Source organism: Chiloscyllium punctatum, chromosome 1 (genome assembly GCF_047496795.1).
Source record: "Chiloscyllium punctatum isolate Juve2018m chromosome 1, sChiPun1.3, whole genome shotgun sequence".
NCBI classification, from domain to species: domain Eukaryota; kingdom Metazoa; phylum Chordata; class Chondrichthyes; order Orectolobiformes; family Hemiscylliidae; genus Chiloscyllium; species Chiloscyllium punctatum.
In genome coordinates, this window is record NC_092739.1 from 143,942,544 (window position 1) to 143,958,108 (window position 15,565).

General features: G+C 51.1%; 2 protein-coding genes across 2 annotated transcripts in view; one reads left to right on the plus strand and one right to left on the minus strand.

Annotated features, from left to right (window-relative positions):
- Window positions 1-8,315, minus strand: part of polr1a (RNA polymerase I subunit A) — a 142,766-nt gene extending 134,451 nt beyond the window's left edge. The window contains exon 1 of the mRNA XM_072576247.1: window positions 8,111-8,315. Within this exon, the coding sequence (XP_072432348.1) occupies window positions 8,111-8,187 (77 nt within the window). The 5' untranslated portion in view covers window positions 8,188-8,315. The remainder of the gene's footprint in view (window positions 1-8,110) is intronic.
- Window positions 8,316-8,505: 190 nt separating this feature from the next.
- ptcd3 (pentatricopeptide repeat domain 3) overlaps window positions 8,506-15,565 on the plus strand; it is a 59,553-nt gene continuing 52,493 nt past the window's right edge. The window contains exons 1-3 of the mRNA XM_072576289.1: window positions 8,506-8,638; window positions 8,805-8,857; window positions 8,976-9,015. Of these exons, the coding sequence (XP_072432390.1) occupies window positions 8,538-8,638; window positions 8,805-8,857; window positions 8,976-9,015 (194 nt within the window). The 5' untranslated portion in view covers window positions 8,506-8,537. The remainder of the gene's footprint in view (window positions 8,639-8,804; window positions 8,858-8,975; window positions 9,016-15,565) is intronic.

Below are 15,565 nucleotides of genomic sequence, written 5' to 3' on the forward strand. Positions count from 1 at the left end.
ATGCACAACTGGTTTAACCTCACTCAGACAGCAGAAATGCATTACAACTTGAGATTGGTTCTCAGAAAGTACAGCAGAAAAATGGGCTATATGGCCCAACTGGTCGTAGCTAGTATATATCAACAAGCACCCATCAACAATATTTATCTACCCCATCAGCATGGGAAGATGCTAGTGATCCCACCGAGATCCAGAGGTCCACCTAGTTTCTTGTGGACACAGATTCAAATGCTACCATAGCAAATGGTGAAAAATCGAAGGTCAATCTCATTAATGCCATAAAAACTCACCTGATTCATTAATAGCATTTTTTTTGTACAGCATGGAAACAGACCCTTCGGTCCAACTCGTCCATGCAGACCAGATATCCCAACCCAATCTAGTCCCACCTGCCAGCACACGGTCCATATCCCTCCAAACCCTTCCTAGTCATATACCCATCCAGACGCCTTTTATATTGAAAGGATATTGGAGCGGGAGGGGGAGGATCCAGTTGTTGTGGTCCACGTTGGTACGAACAACATAGTCAAGACTAGGGTGGAGGACCTATTTGGGGATTACGAGGCACTAGGCAGGAAATTGAAGCACAGGTCCTCAAGGGTCATAATCTCCGGATTACGGCCCAAGCCATGTGCCAATTGGCATAGGGACAAGAAAATTAGGCAAGTAAACACGTGGCTAAGGGATTGGTATGGGAAAGAGGGATTCCACTTCATGGGGCATTGGCATCAGTTTTGGAACAGAGGAGATCTGTACTGTTGGGATGGTCTCCACCTGAACTGATCAGGTACCAATGTTCTAGCGAAAAGGATAAATAGGGTGGTCAGTAGGACTTTAAACTTCTGGGTTGGGGGGGGGGGGGGGGGGGGGAGAAGGAGTGAAAGCAACAGGGAGTATGGCTGTGTCCAGGCGGATTTAAAATTGAGGCAGACTGGGAATGCAGAAAAAAGCAAGGATAATTTAGGACGTCTTATGACTTCCAATATCTCTAATGATAGGAAAGCTAGCATTAAGACACTTTACCTGAATGCTCGTAGCATTCATAACAAAGCAGATGAACTTATGGCACAGATCATAGTGAATGATTATGATGTGGTAGGCATCACAGAGACTTGGTTACAGGGGGGGGTCAGGACTGGCAGTTAAACCTTCAAGGATTTGCAACTTATCGAAAAGACAGGGAGGTCGGCAGAGGGGGTGGGGTTGCCTTGTTAGTTAAGAACAAAATTAAATCTATGGCACTGAATGACATAGCGTCAGATGATGTGAAGTCTGTGTGGGTGGAATTGAGGAAACACAAAGGCAAAAAAACCATAATTGGAGTAGTGTACAGACCTCCTAACAGTGGTCAGGACCAGGGACGCAACATGTACCGGGAAATAGAGAAGGCATGTCAGAAAGGCAAGGTCACAGTGATCATGGGAGACTTCAATATGCAGGTGGATTGGGTAAATAATGTTGCCACTGGATCCAAAGAAAGGGAATTCATGGAATGCTTACAGGATGGCTTTTTGGAACAGCTTGTCATGGAGTCCACAAGGGGCACGCTATTCTGGACCTAGTGCGAAATAATGAAACAGACTTTATAAGAAATCTTAAAGTAGGGGAACACTTAGGAAGCAGCGATCATAATATGGTAGAGTTCAGTCTGCAGTTTGAAAGAGAGAAGGCAAAATCGGATGTAATGGTGTTACAGTTAAATAAAGGTAATTATGAGGGCATGAGAGAGGAACTGACATAAAAATAGACTGGAAGCAGAGCCTAGCGGGGAAGACAGGAGAATAAAAATGGCAGGAGTTTGTGGGTATAATTGAGGACACTGTACAGAGGTTAATCCCCAAGAAAAGAAAGATTATCCAGGGAGGAATTAGACAGCCATGACTGACAAAGGAAGTCTGGAAATCTATCAAAGAAAAAGAGAGATCCTATAAAGTGGCCAAGAGCACTGGGAAATCACAAGATTGGGAAGGCCACAAAAACAAACAGAGGATAACAAAGAGTAACAAGAAAGGAGAGGATCAAATATGAAGGTAGGCTAGCCAGTAATATTAGAAATGATAGTAAAAGTTTCTTTCAATACATAAGAAACAAACGACAGGCAAAAGTAGACATTGGGCCACTTCAAACTGATGCTGGAAGCCTAGTGATGGGAGAAAAGGAAATAGCAGGAGAACTTAACAAGTACTTTGCGTCAGTTTTCACAGTGGAAGACATGAGTAATATCCCAACAATTAAAGGGAGTCAGGGAGCTGAGTTGAGTATGGTTGCCATTACAAAAGAGATAGTGCTAGAAAAGCTAAAAAGTCTTAAAATTGATAAATCTCCTGGCCCCGATGGGATTCATCCTAGAGTTCTGAGAGAGGTGGCTGAGGAAATAGCGGAGGCATTGGTTGAGATCTTTCAAGAGTCGATGGAGTCAGGGAAAGTCCCAGATGATTGGAAGATCGCTGTTGTAACCCCCTTGTTCAAGAAAGGATCAAGACAAAAGATGGAAAATTATAGGCCAATTAGCCTAACCTCAGTTGTTGGTAAAATTCTAGAATCCATCATTAAGGATGAGGTTTCTAAATTCTTAGAAGAGCAGAATCTGATTAGAACAAGTCAACATGGATTTAGTAAGGGGAGGTCATGCCTGACAAACCTGTTGGTATTCTTTGAAGAGGTGACAAGTAGTTGAGACCACGGAAACCCAGTGGATGTGGTCTACCTAGACTTCCAAAAGGCCTTTGATAAGGTGCCACACGGGAGGCTGCTGAGCAAGGGGAGGGCCCATGGTGTTCGAGGTGAGCTACTGGGATGGATTGAGGATTGGCTGTCTGACAGAAGGCAGAGAGTTGGGATAAAAGGTTCTTTTTCGGAATGGCAGCCAGTGACGAGCAGTGTCCTGCAGGGTTCAGTGTTGGGGCCACAGCTGCTCGCATTATACATTAATGGTCTGGATGAAGGGGCTGGGGGCATTCTAGCGAAGTTTGCAGATGATACGAAGTTAGGTAGACAGGCAGGTAGTACTGAGGAAGTGGGGAGGCTGCAGAAGGATCTAGACAGTTTGGGAGAATGGTCCAGGAAATGGCTGATGGAATTCAACGTGAACAAATGCGAGGTCTTGCACTTTGGCAAAAAGAATAAAAGCACAGACTACTTTCTAAACGGTGAGAAAAATTCGTAAAGCCAAAGTACAAAGGGATCTGGGAGTGCTCGTCGAGGATTCTCTAAAGGTCGACATGCAGGTTGAGTCCGTGATTAAGAAAGCAAATGCAATGTTGTCACTTATCTGAAGAGGGTTGGAATATAAAAGCACCGTTGTGCTACTGAGACTTTATAAAGCTCTGGTTAGGCCCCATTTGGAGTACTGTGTCCAGTTTTGGTCCCCACACCTCAGGAAGATCATACTGGCACTGGAACGTGTCCAGTGGAGATTCACACGGATGGTCCCTGGAACGGTTGGTCTAACATATGAGGAACGGCTGAGGATACTGGGATTGTATTCACTGGAGTTTAGAAGATTAAGGGGAGACTTAATAGAGACATACAAGATAATACATGGCTTGGAAAGGGTGGACGCTAGGAAATTGTTTCCGTTAGGTGAGGAGACCAGGACCCGTGGACACAGCCGTAGAATTAGAGGGGGTAAGTTCTGAACAGAAATGCAGAGACATTTCTTCAGCCAGAGAGTGGTGGGCCTGTGGAATTCATTGTCGCAGAGTGCAGTGGAGGCTGGGACGCTAAATGTCTTCAAGGCAGAGATTGATAGATTCTTGTTGTCTTGAGGAATTAAGGGCTACGGGGAGAATGAGGGTAAGTGGAGTTGAAATGCCCATCAGCCACGATTGAATGGCGGAGTGGACTCGATGGGCCGAATGGCCTTACTTCCACTCCTATGTCTTATATGTTGCAATTGTACTAGCCTCCACCATTTCCTCTGGCAGCTCATTCCATACACGTACCACCCTCTGCGTGAAAAAGTTGCCCCCTAGGTACCTCTCCAGTTTAATAATATCCTTCCCACAACAGGCTGATTAGAATTGTACATGGCGAATCCCTGGAGGAGTACACTTAAGAGGGAAATAAGGTTATGGAAAATCCTAAGGGAATCTACAAAATAATTTGGATGTGAGCATAAGAGGTATCGTTAGTCAGTTGCAGATAATACCAAAATTGGAGATGTCGCAGACAGCGAAGGTTACCTCGGCGTATAACGGGATCTTGATCAGATGGGCCAATGGGCTGAGAATTGGCAGATGGAGTTTAATTTAGATAAATGTGAGATGCTGCATTTTGGGAAAGTAAATCTTAGCAGGAGTTATACACTTAATGGCAAGGTCCTAAGGAGTAATGCTGAACAAAGAGGCCTCGGAGTGCAGGTGCATAGAACATAGAACAATACAGCACAGAACAGGCCCTTGATGTTGCGCCGAACTGTGAACTATTCTCAGCTCGTCCCCCTACACTAACCCAAAATCATCCATGTGTTTATCTAAGGATAGTTTAAATCTCCCTAATGTGGCTGAGTTGACTACATTAGCAGGTATTGAGAAGGAAATCTTTCATTTCTTTCCTGGTCTAGCCAACATGCGACTCCAGTCAATGTGGTTAACTCTCAATTAAGGTTGGACCTTACCCATATTGCCATGTCAGCAATTACCACATCCCTCACAGAGATATACAACACGGAAGCAGACCCTTTGGTCCAACTCGTCCATGCCGACAAGATATCCCAACCCAATCTAGTCCCACCTTTCAGCACTTGACCCTGATGAAATGCTTATGCCCGAAACATTGACGATCTTCCTGCTCGGATGCTGTCTGACCTGCTGTGCTTTTCTAGTGCCACACCTTTTGACTCTCTTCCCATGTCAATTGGAGCTCAGAAGAATGAGAGGGGGGGGGGGGGGGGGGGGGGGGGGGGGGGGGGGGAGGTGGAGGAAGAGGGGGGGGGGGGGGTGGAGGAAGAGAGGTGTGGGGGGGGGGGGTTGGAGGAAGAGAGGTGTGGGGGGGGGGGGGGTTGGAGGAAGAGAGGGGTGGGGGGGGGGTAGAGGAAGAGAGGGGTGGGGGGGGGGTAGAGGAAGAGAGGGGTGGGGGGGGGGTAGAGGAAGAGAGGGGTGGGGGGGGGGTAGAGGAAGAGAGGGGTGGGGGGGGGGTAGAGGAAGAGAGGGGTGGGGGGGGGGTAGAGGAAGAGAGGGGTGGGGGGGGGGTAGAGGAAGAGAGGGGTGGGGGGGGGGTAGAGGAAGAGAGGGGTGGGGGGGGGGTAGAGGAAGAGAGGGGTGGGGGGGGGGGTAGAGGAAGAGAGGGGTGGGGGGGGGGTAGAGGAAGAGAGGGGTGGGGGGGGGGTAGAGGAAGAGAGGGGTGGGGGGGGGGTAGAGGAAGAGAGGGGTGGGGGGGGGGTAGAGGAAGAGAGGGGTGGGGGGGGGGTAGAGGAAGAGAGGGGTGGGGGGGGGGTAGAGGAAGAGAGGGGTGGGGGGGGGGTAGAGGAAGAGAGGGGTGGGGGGGGGGTAGAGGAAGAGAGGGGTGGGGGGGGGGTAGAGGAAGAGAGGGGTGGGGGGGGGGTAGAGGAAGAGAGGGGTGGGGGGGGGGTAGAGGAAGAGAGGGGTGGGGGGGGGGTAGAGGAAGAGAGGGGTGGGGGGGGGGTAGAGGAAGAGAGGGGTGGGGGGGGGGTAGAGGAAGAGAGGGGTGGGGGGGGGGTAGAGGAAGAGAGGGGTGGGGGGGGGTAGAGGAAGAGAGGGGTGGGGGGGGGGGTAGAGGAAGAGAGGGGTGGGGGGGGGTAGAGGAAGAGAGGGGTGGGGGGGGGGTAGAGGAAGAGAGGGGTGGGGGGGGGGTAGAGGAAGAGAGGGGTGGGGGGGGGGTAGAGGAAGAGAGGGGTGGGGGGGGGGTAGAGGAAGAGAGGGGTGGGGGGGGGGTAGAGGAAGAGAGGGGTGGGGGGGGGGTAGAGGAAGAGAGGGGTGGGGGGGGGGTAGAGGAAGAGAGGGGTGGGGGGGGGGTAGAGGAAGAGAGGGGTGGGGGGGGGTAGAGGAAGAGAGGGGTGGGGGGGGTAGAGGAAGAGAGGGGTGGGGGGGGTAGAGGAAGAGAGGGGTGGGGGGGGTAGAGGAAGAGAGGGGTGGGGGGGGTAGAGGAAGAGAGGGGTGGGGGGGGTAGAGGAAGAGAGGGGTGGGGGGGGTAGAGGAAGAGAGGGGTGGGGGGGTAGAGGAAGAGAGGGGTGGGGGGGGTAGAGGAAGAGAGGGGTGGGGGGGGGTGGAGGAAGAGAGGGGTGGGGGGGGGTGGAGGAAGAGAGGGGTGGGGGGGAAGGGGGGAGTGGGGGGGAAGGGGGGGGTTGGGGGGTGGGGGTGGTGGGTGTAGGGGGGGTGGGGGTGGGGGTGTGGGGGAGGTGGGTGTAGGGGGGGTGGGGGTGGTGGGTGTAGGGGGGGTGGGGGGGTGGGGGAGGTGGGTGTAGGGGGGGTGGGGGTGGTGGGTGTAGGGGGGGTGGGGGTGGTGGGTGTAGGGGGGGTGGTGGGTGTAGGGGGGGTGGGGGTGGTGGGTGTAGGGGGGGTGGGGGTGAAGGGGGGGTGGTGGTGGTGGGTGTGGGGGGGGTGGGGGTGGTGGGTGTAGGGGGGGTGGGGGTGGTGGGTGTAGGGGGGTGGGGGTGGTGGGTGTAGGGGGGGGTGGGGGTGGTGGGTGTAGGGGGGGGTGGGGGTGGTGGGTGTAGGGGGGGGGTGGGGGTGGTGGGTGTAGGGGGGGGTGGGGGTGGTGGGTGTAGGGGGGGGTGGGGGTGGTGGGTGTAGGGGGGGGTGGGGGTGGTGGGTGTAGGGGGGGTGGGGGTGGTGGGTGTAGGGGGGGGTGGGGGTGGTGGGTGTAAGGGGGGGTGGGGGTGGTGGGTGTAGGGGGGGGGTGGGGGTGGTGGGTGTAGGGGGTGGTGGGTGTAGGGGGGGGTGGGGGTGGTGGGTGTAGGGGGGGTGGGGGTGGTGGGTGTAGGGGGGGTGGGGGGTGTGGGGGGGTGGGGGTGGTGGGTGTAGGGGGGGGTGGGGGTGGTGGGTGTAGGGGGGGTGGGGGTGGTGGGTGTAGGGGGGGTGGGGGGTGGTGGGTGTAGGGGGGGTGGGGGTGGTGGGTGTAGGGGGGGTGGGGGTGGTGGGTGTAGGGGGGGTGGGGGTGGTGGGTGTAGGGGGGGTGGGGGTGGTGGGTGTAGGGGGGGTGGGGGTGGTGGGTGTAGGGGGGGTGGGGGTGGTGGGTGTAGGGGGGGTGGGGGGTGTAGGGGGGGGTGGGGGTGGTGGGTGTAGGGGGGGGTGGGGGTGGTGGGTGTAGGGGGGGTGGGGGTGGTGGGTGTAGGGGGGGTGGGGGGGTGGGTGTAGGGGGGGGGTGGGGGGGGTGGGTGTAGGGGGGGGGTGGGGGGGGTGGGTGTAGGGGGGGGTGGGGGGGGTGGGTGTAGGGGGGGTGGGGGTGGTGGGTGTAGGGGGGGGGGTGGGGGTGGTGGGTGTAGGGGGGGTGGGGGTGGTGGGTGTAGGGGGGGGTGGGGGGTGGTGGGTGTAGGGGGGGTGGGGGTGGTGGGTGTAGGGGGGGGGTGGGGGTGGTGGGTGTAGGGGGGGTGGGGGTGGTGGGTGTAGGGGGGGGGGTGGGGGTGGTGGGTGTAGGGGGGGGGGTGGGGGTGGTGGGTGTAGGGGGGGTGGGGGTGGTGGGTGTAGGGGGGGTGGGGTGGTGGGTGTAGGGGGGGGGGGGTGGGGGTGGTGGGTGTAGGGGGGGTGGGGGTGGTGGGTGTAGGGGGGGGGGTGGGGGTGGTGGGTGTAGGGGGGGTGGGGGTGGTGGGTGTAGGGGGGGTGGGGGTGGTGGGTGTAGGGGGGGGGGGGTGGGGGTGGTGGGTGTAGGGGGGGTGGGGGTGGTGGGTGTAGGGGGGGGGGTGGGGGTGGTGGGTGTAGGGGGGGTGGGGGTGGTGGGTGTAGGGGGGGTGGGGGTGGTGGGTGTAGGGGGGGTGGGGGTGGTGGGTGTAGGGGGGGGGGGTGGGGGTGGTGGGTGTAGGGGGGGTGGGGGTGGTGGGTGTAGGGGGGGGGGTGGGGGTGGTGGGTGTAGGGGGGGTGGGAGAGCGAGGCCTTTAGCACCACGAAACGATACGACACGATACGCTCCTACTCCCTCCCCCCGGTGCTGGTACCTGATATCTTCTGCGGAATAGACGTTGAACGAGATACTTTCCAAACGTCTCCACGGAATCTCCTTCCCAATTAGCATTTTGTTCCGAGAACGTGTGGAGAGGGAAACATAAATCAACACGAAGTAAACGTTAAACTCCTCACTTCAGCTCGAGCCACATGGGGTTGGAAGGAAACACGTCTTGTCAACGGAGGGGGGTGTCACACAAAACGCATAGCACGCATACAAAATCAAGACTCAGAACGAGGAGGTGGGTCGGGAAATTCATAATATGATAGAACTTGAACCGGTCAGTGTATTGATTTCTTCTGACTTTACTGAAATGAACTGATAACACACACAGATTAAACCATTCCCCCCCACCTTTCGCTTCTGCCTGTTGGGAGAGGCCGACCTTTCCCACAAGGCAGTGCGCGCGGCTGGCCAAGATGGCGGCGGGACCCGGCCTCCGCTCCTGTTGTCGGCTGCTGAAGCGGAGCGGCTCGGCCGGGGTCCAGTGCCTCCCGAGAGGAGGGGGCTGCTGCCGCTGGTAAGAGCGGGAATGGTTGTCTTTTTAAAGTAATGACGATTTGAGGTTTGTTTCGTTGATTGGCCTTGACTCTGGGTGTCACAACGTGGGTCGGTCAGGGTCCCCTCCCCCCACCCACTTACCCATCTCTTTGTAACTTTTAATTTGATTATTTTTGTTTGAACAGGAATTATTCCACAAACTCAACTCTCTGTCAGGATGCAGTTCATGAACAGACAGGTAACTGTTTCATGCCATTTCTGATGGTGTTGACAAAGGTCTTAATTGGGCTGTTAAATCCTTTGTTGACCACGTTTGTTGCCAAAACTTGCTGAGCAATTCAATATTCTCTTTCAAGGTTTTACAGAAGAAATAGTCATTCCAAGAAAGAAAACTTGGTAAGTTTTTATTTTCTATTGTCACTTTGTACGCTGATCAGCCAAAATGTTCTACTTTAGTTGTGATCGACTAATTTTTAATATGGTAAGGTGATTTGGCAATACAGGTACACTATCTAAAGTCTGACAAATTCAGGATTATTTTAGTTGTCAGATTTTAGATCAAGTGGTCTGGAGTATTAACAATTTGTCAGCTTGAATCAAGGGTCATTTGGGATGGCTAAGCATTTTTTATTTTTAATTGAATTTAAATTGATGCATCAAACATTGTCCAAAAATTAAATAGCTTTACAGCTAGATTTGAGGTACAGTATACATATAGTTATTTGAATGTTGCAATGGTACTTCAGAATGTCTTTCTTCAGGGTTACCATTGGAAACAGTGTCATACAGCACAGAAGAGGCCCTACAGCCCATCAAGTCTGCACATACTGATTTGCACTGATCCCAAAATGATCATCAAAGCACACTTAAAGGTTGTAAGGTTTTCTGCCTCTACTACCCTCTCAAGTGGAGTATTCCAGATTCCCACCACTCTTGGTGAAAAAAGGTTCCTCACATCCCCTCTTTAAACCTCCTGCCCTTCATGTTAAAATTATGTCCTGTCGTTAATTGCCCTAAAACTAATGGAACAGCTTTCGTCCAACTGGTCATGGCATTTGTAATATTTTACATCTGAATTAGGTTCCCCCTGAGCCTTCTCTACTCCAAAGAAAACAATATGACTTTATCCAGCCTTTCTTCAATACCCTCCAACCCAAGCAACATCCAGATGAATCTCCTCCGCACCCCTCAAATGAAATCGCTTCATTCCTATAGTGAGGCAACTGGAACTGCACACAGTGTGGCCTAACTAAAGTTTTGTACAGCTGAAACAAAACCTAACTGTCCTTGTACTCTGTGGCATCTACAGTCCTCGCTGTCTCCATGACTGATTAAGACAAGTGTCCCATATGCTATCTTAACCACCCAATTTAACCTATCCAGATTTCTTCAGGGATCATTGGACAAACATCCCAAGGCTGCTCTGTTCCTGAATTTCCTCTCATCTTGCTTTGTCTTGTTACTTCTTCCAAAGTGCATCACTTCACATGTATCAGGGTGAAATTCCACCTGCCACTGGAACTATCTTGTCAAATTGCACTGGATTACTCGGCAAGATGGCAGCGATTCATTTGAACTGCAGTGGACAGCTCTGCTTAAGAGCCAAGGCATATTGGTGTTTTTATTTGCCATCCCGGGCTAACTTCGACAAACGAACTGTTAATTTAAAACTTTGAGAACATATATTTGTCCACATTTTGGAGTGGGAAGGATGCCAATGAGAAAGGGAGTGAGCAAACAGCAGCAGGGAGGACACTCCTCTGCAGTACCGGGCGTGCCAGAAACCACAGCAGCAGTCTCTTCCGAACCCCTGAGGGACTTCATGGATCCGCAGGAATTGGTGGCGATGACTCGCCTTATCCAAAGGTTGGGGCTGAGTTAGAGGAGATTAGTGCCCAGATCCAACCCATCACAGAAAAGAATGAACGAGCTCCAGGGCCTCGGGGCGTCAATAGAGGAGGTGGAGGGTCGAATCATGGCCTCTGAGCAGTGATAGAGTCCTTGTCTGGGTGAATCCTGCGGTCCTTGCAAAATCAGGTCAACAACCTCGAAAATCGAGGTTGGAGAATGAATCTGCAGATTGTCGGGCTTCTGGAGGGTGAAGAAGGTGGGCAGCCCGTCAACATTTTTGAACACTGGCTGCTGCACTTCCTGGGCCTTCACATTGAGGTCTGGCCAGCTGCAGATTGAAAGGGCCTATTGAGCGGCAGTGCGCAGGTCTGGGCCAGTGCAGCGCCTCTGCCTGGTCCTAGTGCACTTTCACTCATAGGAGGACAAGCAAAGAGTGATAGAAGCCTCCAGATCACTGGGAAAAAATCCAAAGGCACTCCTGCTCAAGGGGTCAAACATTAGGATCTTCCAAGATTCTCGGCAGCTGTAATCCAAAAGAGGAAGTCCTTCGATGAAGTTAAGGAGAGGCTGAGGAACTTGGACATCCAGTACTCCATGAGGTACCTGGCGGTACTCCATTTCAGCCACGAGGATTCAGTTTATATGTTTGACTTGGCGAATAAAGCCAAGAACTTTGTGGACACTCCAAAACAGACTCACTGATCTGAAGATTATGGTTAATGTTTGTCCTAGTTTCCTCCTTTCACTGTGATTTCCCTTTTTGCTTTTCCTCTCTCCCTAATTTCTTTTTAAGGGGAAAAAGTCTTGGAATATGTTGTTTCTATTATACTTTTACAACTGGATTTTATCATGGGAAATTTAATTGTTGTTTTCCTTTTTTTTGTTCTTTCTCTCTTTAGTCATTATAGAGTTGACATGGAGCTGGGAGTGGGTGGCGTGTTTATCCTGACTTTGTCATCTTTTGTTGATTTAAGGATCATCTCCTTGTTTACTTATTTTTACCTAAGGCTGGGGCACAGCCCGGGATTGAAGGAGTTGTAAAGTGGGTGCTAGGTAGGTGCCCCCTATGGACAGGGGGAAAATCTCTCGTTCAAGGTTTTCCAGTTGGTTTTCTTTGGACCCAAAGAGAGAAAATGTTGGAAAATCTCAGCAGGTCTGTAAGAAGAGAAAAGAGCTGACGTTTCGAGTCTAACTGACCCTTTGTCAAAGCTTGGTTTTCTTTGTAGTTTTTGGGAACAGTAGTTATTTGTAGTTATGTTAGGGTAGTTTTTACATGCACACCTTTACAACTGAGTCTTCATTTACTTGTGCTTGGCGCATTGCAAGCAGGGTTCTCCCTCCTGTGGGTTCAAGGATCTCTGAAAGGGAATATGGCTCTGCGTCTTGTTAAATGGTGCACCTGGAACATTAAAGGGAAGTCATTCGTCCATTAAAAGGAAAAAAGTGTTTCTAGCCTTCAGGAAAGGGTTGATATCGCCCTTTTGCAGGAAACCCGTCTTGATGATGGGGAACCCCTGAGGTTACAACAGGGGGGTTATGACCAGGTATTCTTTTCATCCCTTGCTACTAAAAGTAGGGGAGTGGCTATACTTATACAGAAAAATCTTCCGTTCACATTATTAGAGCAGGTGAAAGATGAGCAAGGGAGGTTTGTGATACTTAAAGCCCTGATTCCTGGTGAGGAATATGGCACCTTAAGTGTCTACTGTCCCCGGTGCATCCCCTCAAATTTTTGATTAGTTCCTTCTCTAAGCTGAGTGCCTTTGGAACGCGGCACATTATTGTAGAAGGGGGCGCGGATTTCAATTGCCTTTTGGATCTGAAAGTGGACAGAATGCCTAGTGGGTCCCAACTATCTCTTTGCAGGCCAAGCAGGTGGCTGACCTGTGCGAGGAGTTGGCGCTGGTGGGCATTTGGAGATGTCTTCACCCTACCAGCAGAGACTTCACTTTTTTTTTCAAACCCACATAAATGTCACAAGAGGATTGATCTTTTTCTGGCACTCTCAACCCTTCTGGATTCAATTATGGGTTGTAAAATTGGGAACATAGCTATTTCTGATCATGGATGGTATATTTGGAGGTTAAGGCCAAGAGTGAGGGGCTAGGTTCACGGCACTGCCATCTGGATCCTTTTCTCCTCAGAATTCCAACTTTGTGAATACTTTTTGAGGGAGGTTCAGGGGTTTTTAACTATCAATCCGATCACGGCTAGTATCCCATCTATGCTATGGGAGACTGCTAAGGCCTTTGCTAGTGATTAGATTAGATTAGATTACTTACAGTGTGGAAACAGGCCCTTCGGCCCAACAAGTCCGCACCGCCCCGCCGAAGCGTAACCCACCCATACCCCTACATTTACCCCTTACCTAACACTACAGGCAATTTAGCATGGCCAATTCACCTGACCATGTGCACATCTTTGGACTGCGGGAGGAAACCGGAGCACCCGGAGGAAACCCACGCAGACACGGGGAGAACGTGCAACCTCCACACCTCCTGAGGCGGGAATTGAACCCGGGTCTCTGGCGCTGTGAGGCAGCAGTGCTAACCACTGTGCCACCATGCCGCCCACATGGATTAGCTATTTCCTATTTGGCTAGCCAGAAACGACAGAAGGTGGAACACTAGCGTCTACTTGAGACATGGGTGAAAGCTGCTGAGGTGGTAAGTTTTGCGTGGCCTTCAGTGACTAAGCTACACCACAAAGAAATAACTTGTTTTTGCTAGACAAAGACTGTTTGTTTGAGTATGGGGATAGGCCAGGGAAGTATTTAGCGTACCTGACTCCAAAAAAGCGTGGTCCCCAATCCATTACTGCAATCCGAGACAGTGCCGGAGTCCTTACGTACAATGTCAAAAGGATTAATGAGGCTTTTCACAGTTTTTACTCTGAATTGTATTGGTCTGAAGGTTGCGAGGATAGGTGAGTCAAAATAGAAGCCTTTTTTTTAAAGAGCTTGGACCTCCCTGGGGGTAACCTTGGAGCAGGCCTCCCCCTAAGGCCCCCTTGACCATTCAGGAAATACAAGAGGCAGCTGGGCAACTTCAGAGCGGCTCTGATGGTCTCCCAGGTGAGTTTTATAAGGAGTTTATAGGGACTCTGTCAGGACCAATGTTGGAAATGTGCAATCACTCCTATATGTATGAACGCTCACCACCATCTTTGAAAGAAGCAAATATTTCTCTCGTTCTTTAGAAGGGGAAGGTTCCTGAGGATTGTGCCTCATACAGACCCATCTCTCTTTTAAATTCAGATTTCAAAATTCTGTCTAAGATTTTGGCGCTGAGATTGGAGAAGATTTTCAAAGAGGACCAGACTGATTTTAAAAGGGGCTGGAGGTCCTCTGATAATATGAGAAGGTTGCTGAATATGGTCCAAGCATGTCAGCAACAGTTGATCCAGGGGTTGGAGAGTTCCTTAGATGCAGAGAAAGCATTTGGTTGAGTGGATTGGCTGTATCTCTTTTATGTCTTAGAACGGTTTGGATTGGGTGGGGTCTTTGCTAGGTGGGTGGAGGTTTATATCGCCACTGTCTGGCCTCCGTAATCACCAACGGGGTGAAGTCTGGGAATTTTGGGATTGGCAGGGGTAGTCATCAAGGCTGCCTCCTCTCACAATTGTTGTTTACGTTGGTGACGTAGCCGTTTGCAGAGGCCATTCGTCAGAACGTCCACATAATTGCTCCGGAAGTGGGATCGAGGGTACACAAGATTACATTATATGCGGATGACGTTCTTCTGTTTTTATCGGACCTGATGATTTCCATACCCCATCTGATGCAATGTATTAATTCATTTGGGGCTTTTTCAGGATATAAGATCAACTTTGCAAAGTTGCAGGCTACGCCTTTGGGGGGACTTTAAGGAAGTGCCAGAGGTTGAAGGTGGCCCTATATTCCCCTTTAAGTGGTCACGGGCCAGTTTCCGATACCTAGGTATTTTTACTACGCCAATGTTTGATCAGTTATTTCAGACTAACTTTGTTCACCAGCTAGACAGTATTCAGTCGGATCTCTAGGAGGCTCTTCCAATGCCAATTTCGTGGTTGGGCCAAATAGCCCTTATTAAGATGAATGTCTTTCCTTGTTTGCTTTATGCTGTGCGCATGCTCCCTACAGTGTTTCCTAGGTCAACATTGGGGAAACTTATGGGTTGATTTAGTTCTTTTGTTTGGCGTCGTGGGCGGCCCTTCATCAAACTTGCTAAATTGCAGTTGCCTCAAGGAGGGGAAGGAATTGATTTCCCAGACGTCTGGAGTTATCGATTGAGTTTCCTGCTGTCCTTTGTGTGTGTTTGTGCAGGTAACGATCCGGGCTCAATATGGCTGGATATTGAGGCCTCTCAGGCAAAGTGCCGCCTTATTTACCTGTTGTTCATGGGTAAGATGAGGACAGTTGTGGACCACTGCTGGAAGCCTGTTGTTGTTCGTCCGGTCAAGGCATAGAGGGCAATGCGTCAGAGTGAGGGCTGTTTATCTAAGACTTCACCACTCAACCACAACCAGGGATGATGGACTCAGGGTTCAAACCATGGGCACCGAGAGGAGTTTCCAGTTTGGGAGACTTGTTTGAGGGAGAGTTTATGATGTCCTTTTGAGCAATTGAGCTGCAAATATGGGCTGCCCAGTAGAGGTCTTTTTCTGTTTTTTTCAGGCTAGGGTTTTCATCCAGAAGAAGACTCCACTTCTCACTAAGCCCTATAAGCCCAATACAGAGAGGTTGTTACGTTCCAATAGCACCCTTGCAGTTAGTGCCCTCTATCGCCTACTGGGTGGTAGGGCCTGGCAGGATATTATCTTGCTATGTGAAGTCTGGGAGTGGAGATCTCTTCTGAAATGTGGGAGGACATCTAGGAGACTGCGTGAAAAAGCTCAATCTGTAATTGGACATGCACTGTGCAGTTAAAAGTTCTGCACAGGGTTCATTTGGCACCAAACCATCTGGCGAAGTTTACAAAGGGGACATCTCCAATGTGCCTCAAATGTAAACTAAGTGCAGGTACTCTTACCCACTGTTTCTGGACATTATGGACTGCTGTGGCGGCAGAGATAGGGGAGAGGCAAGCATGGGAAGAAATGATTCAATATTCTTACT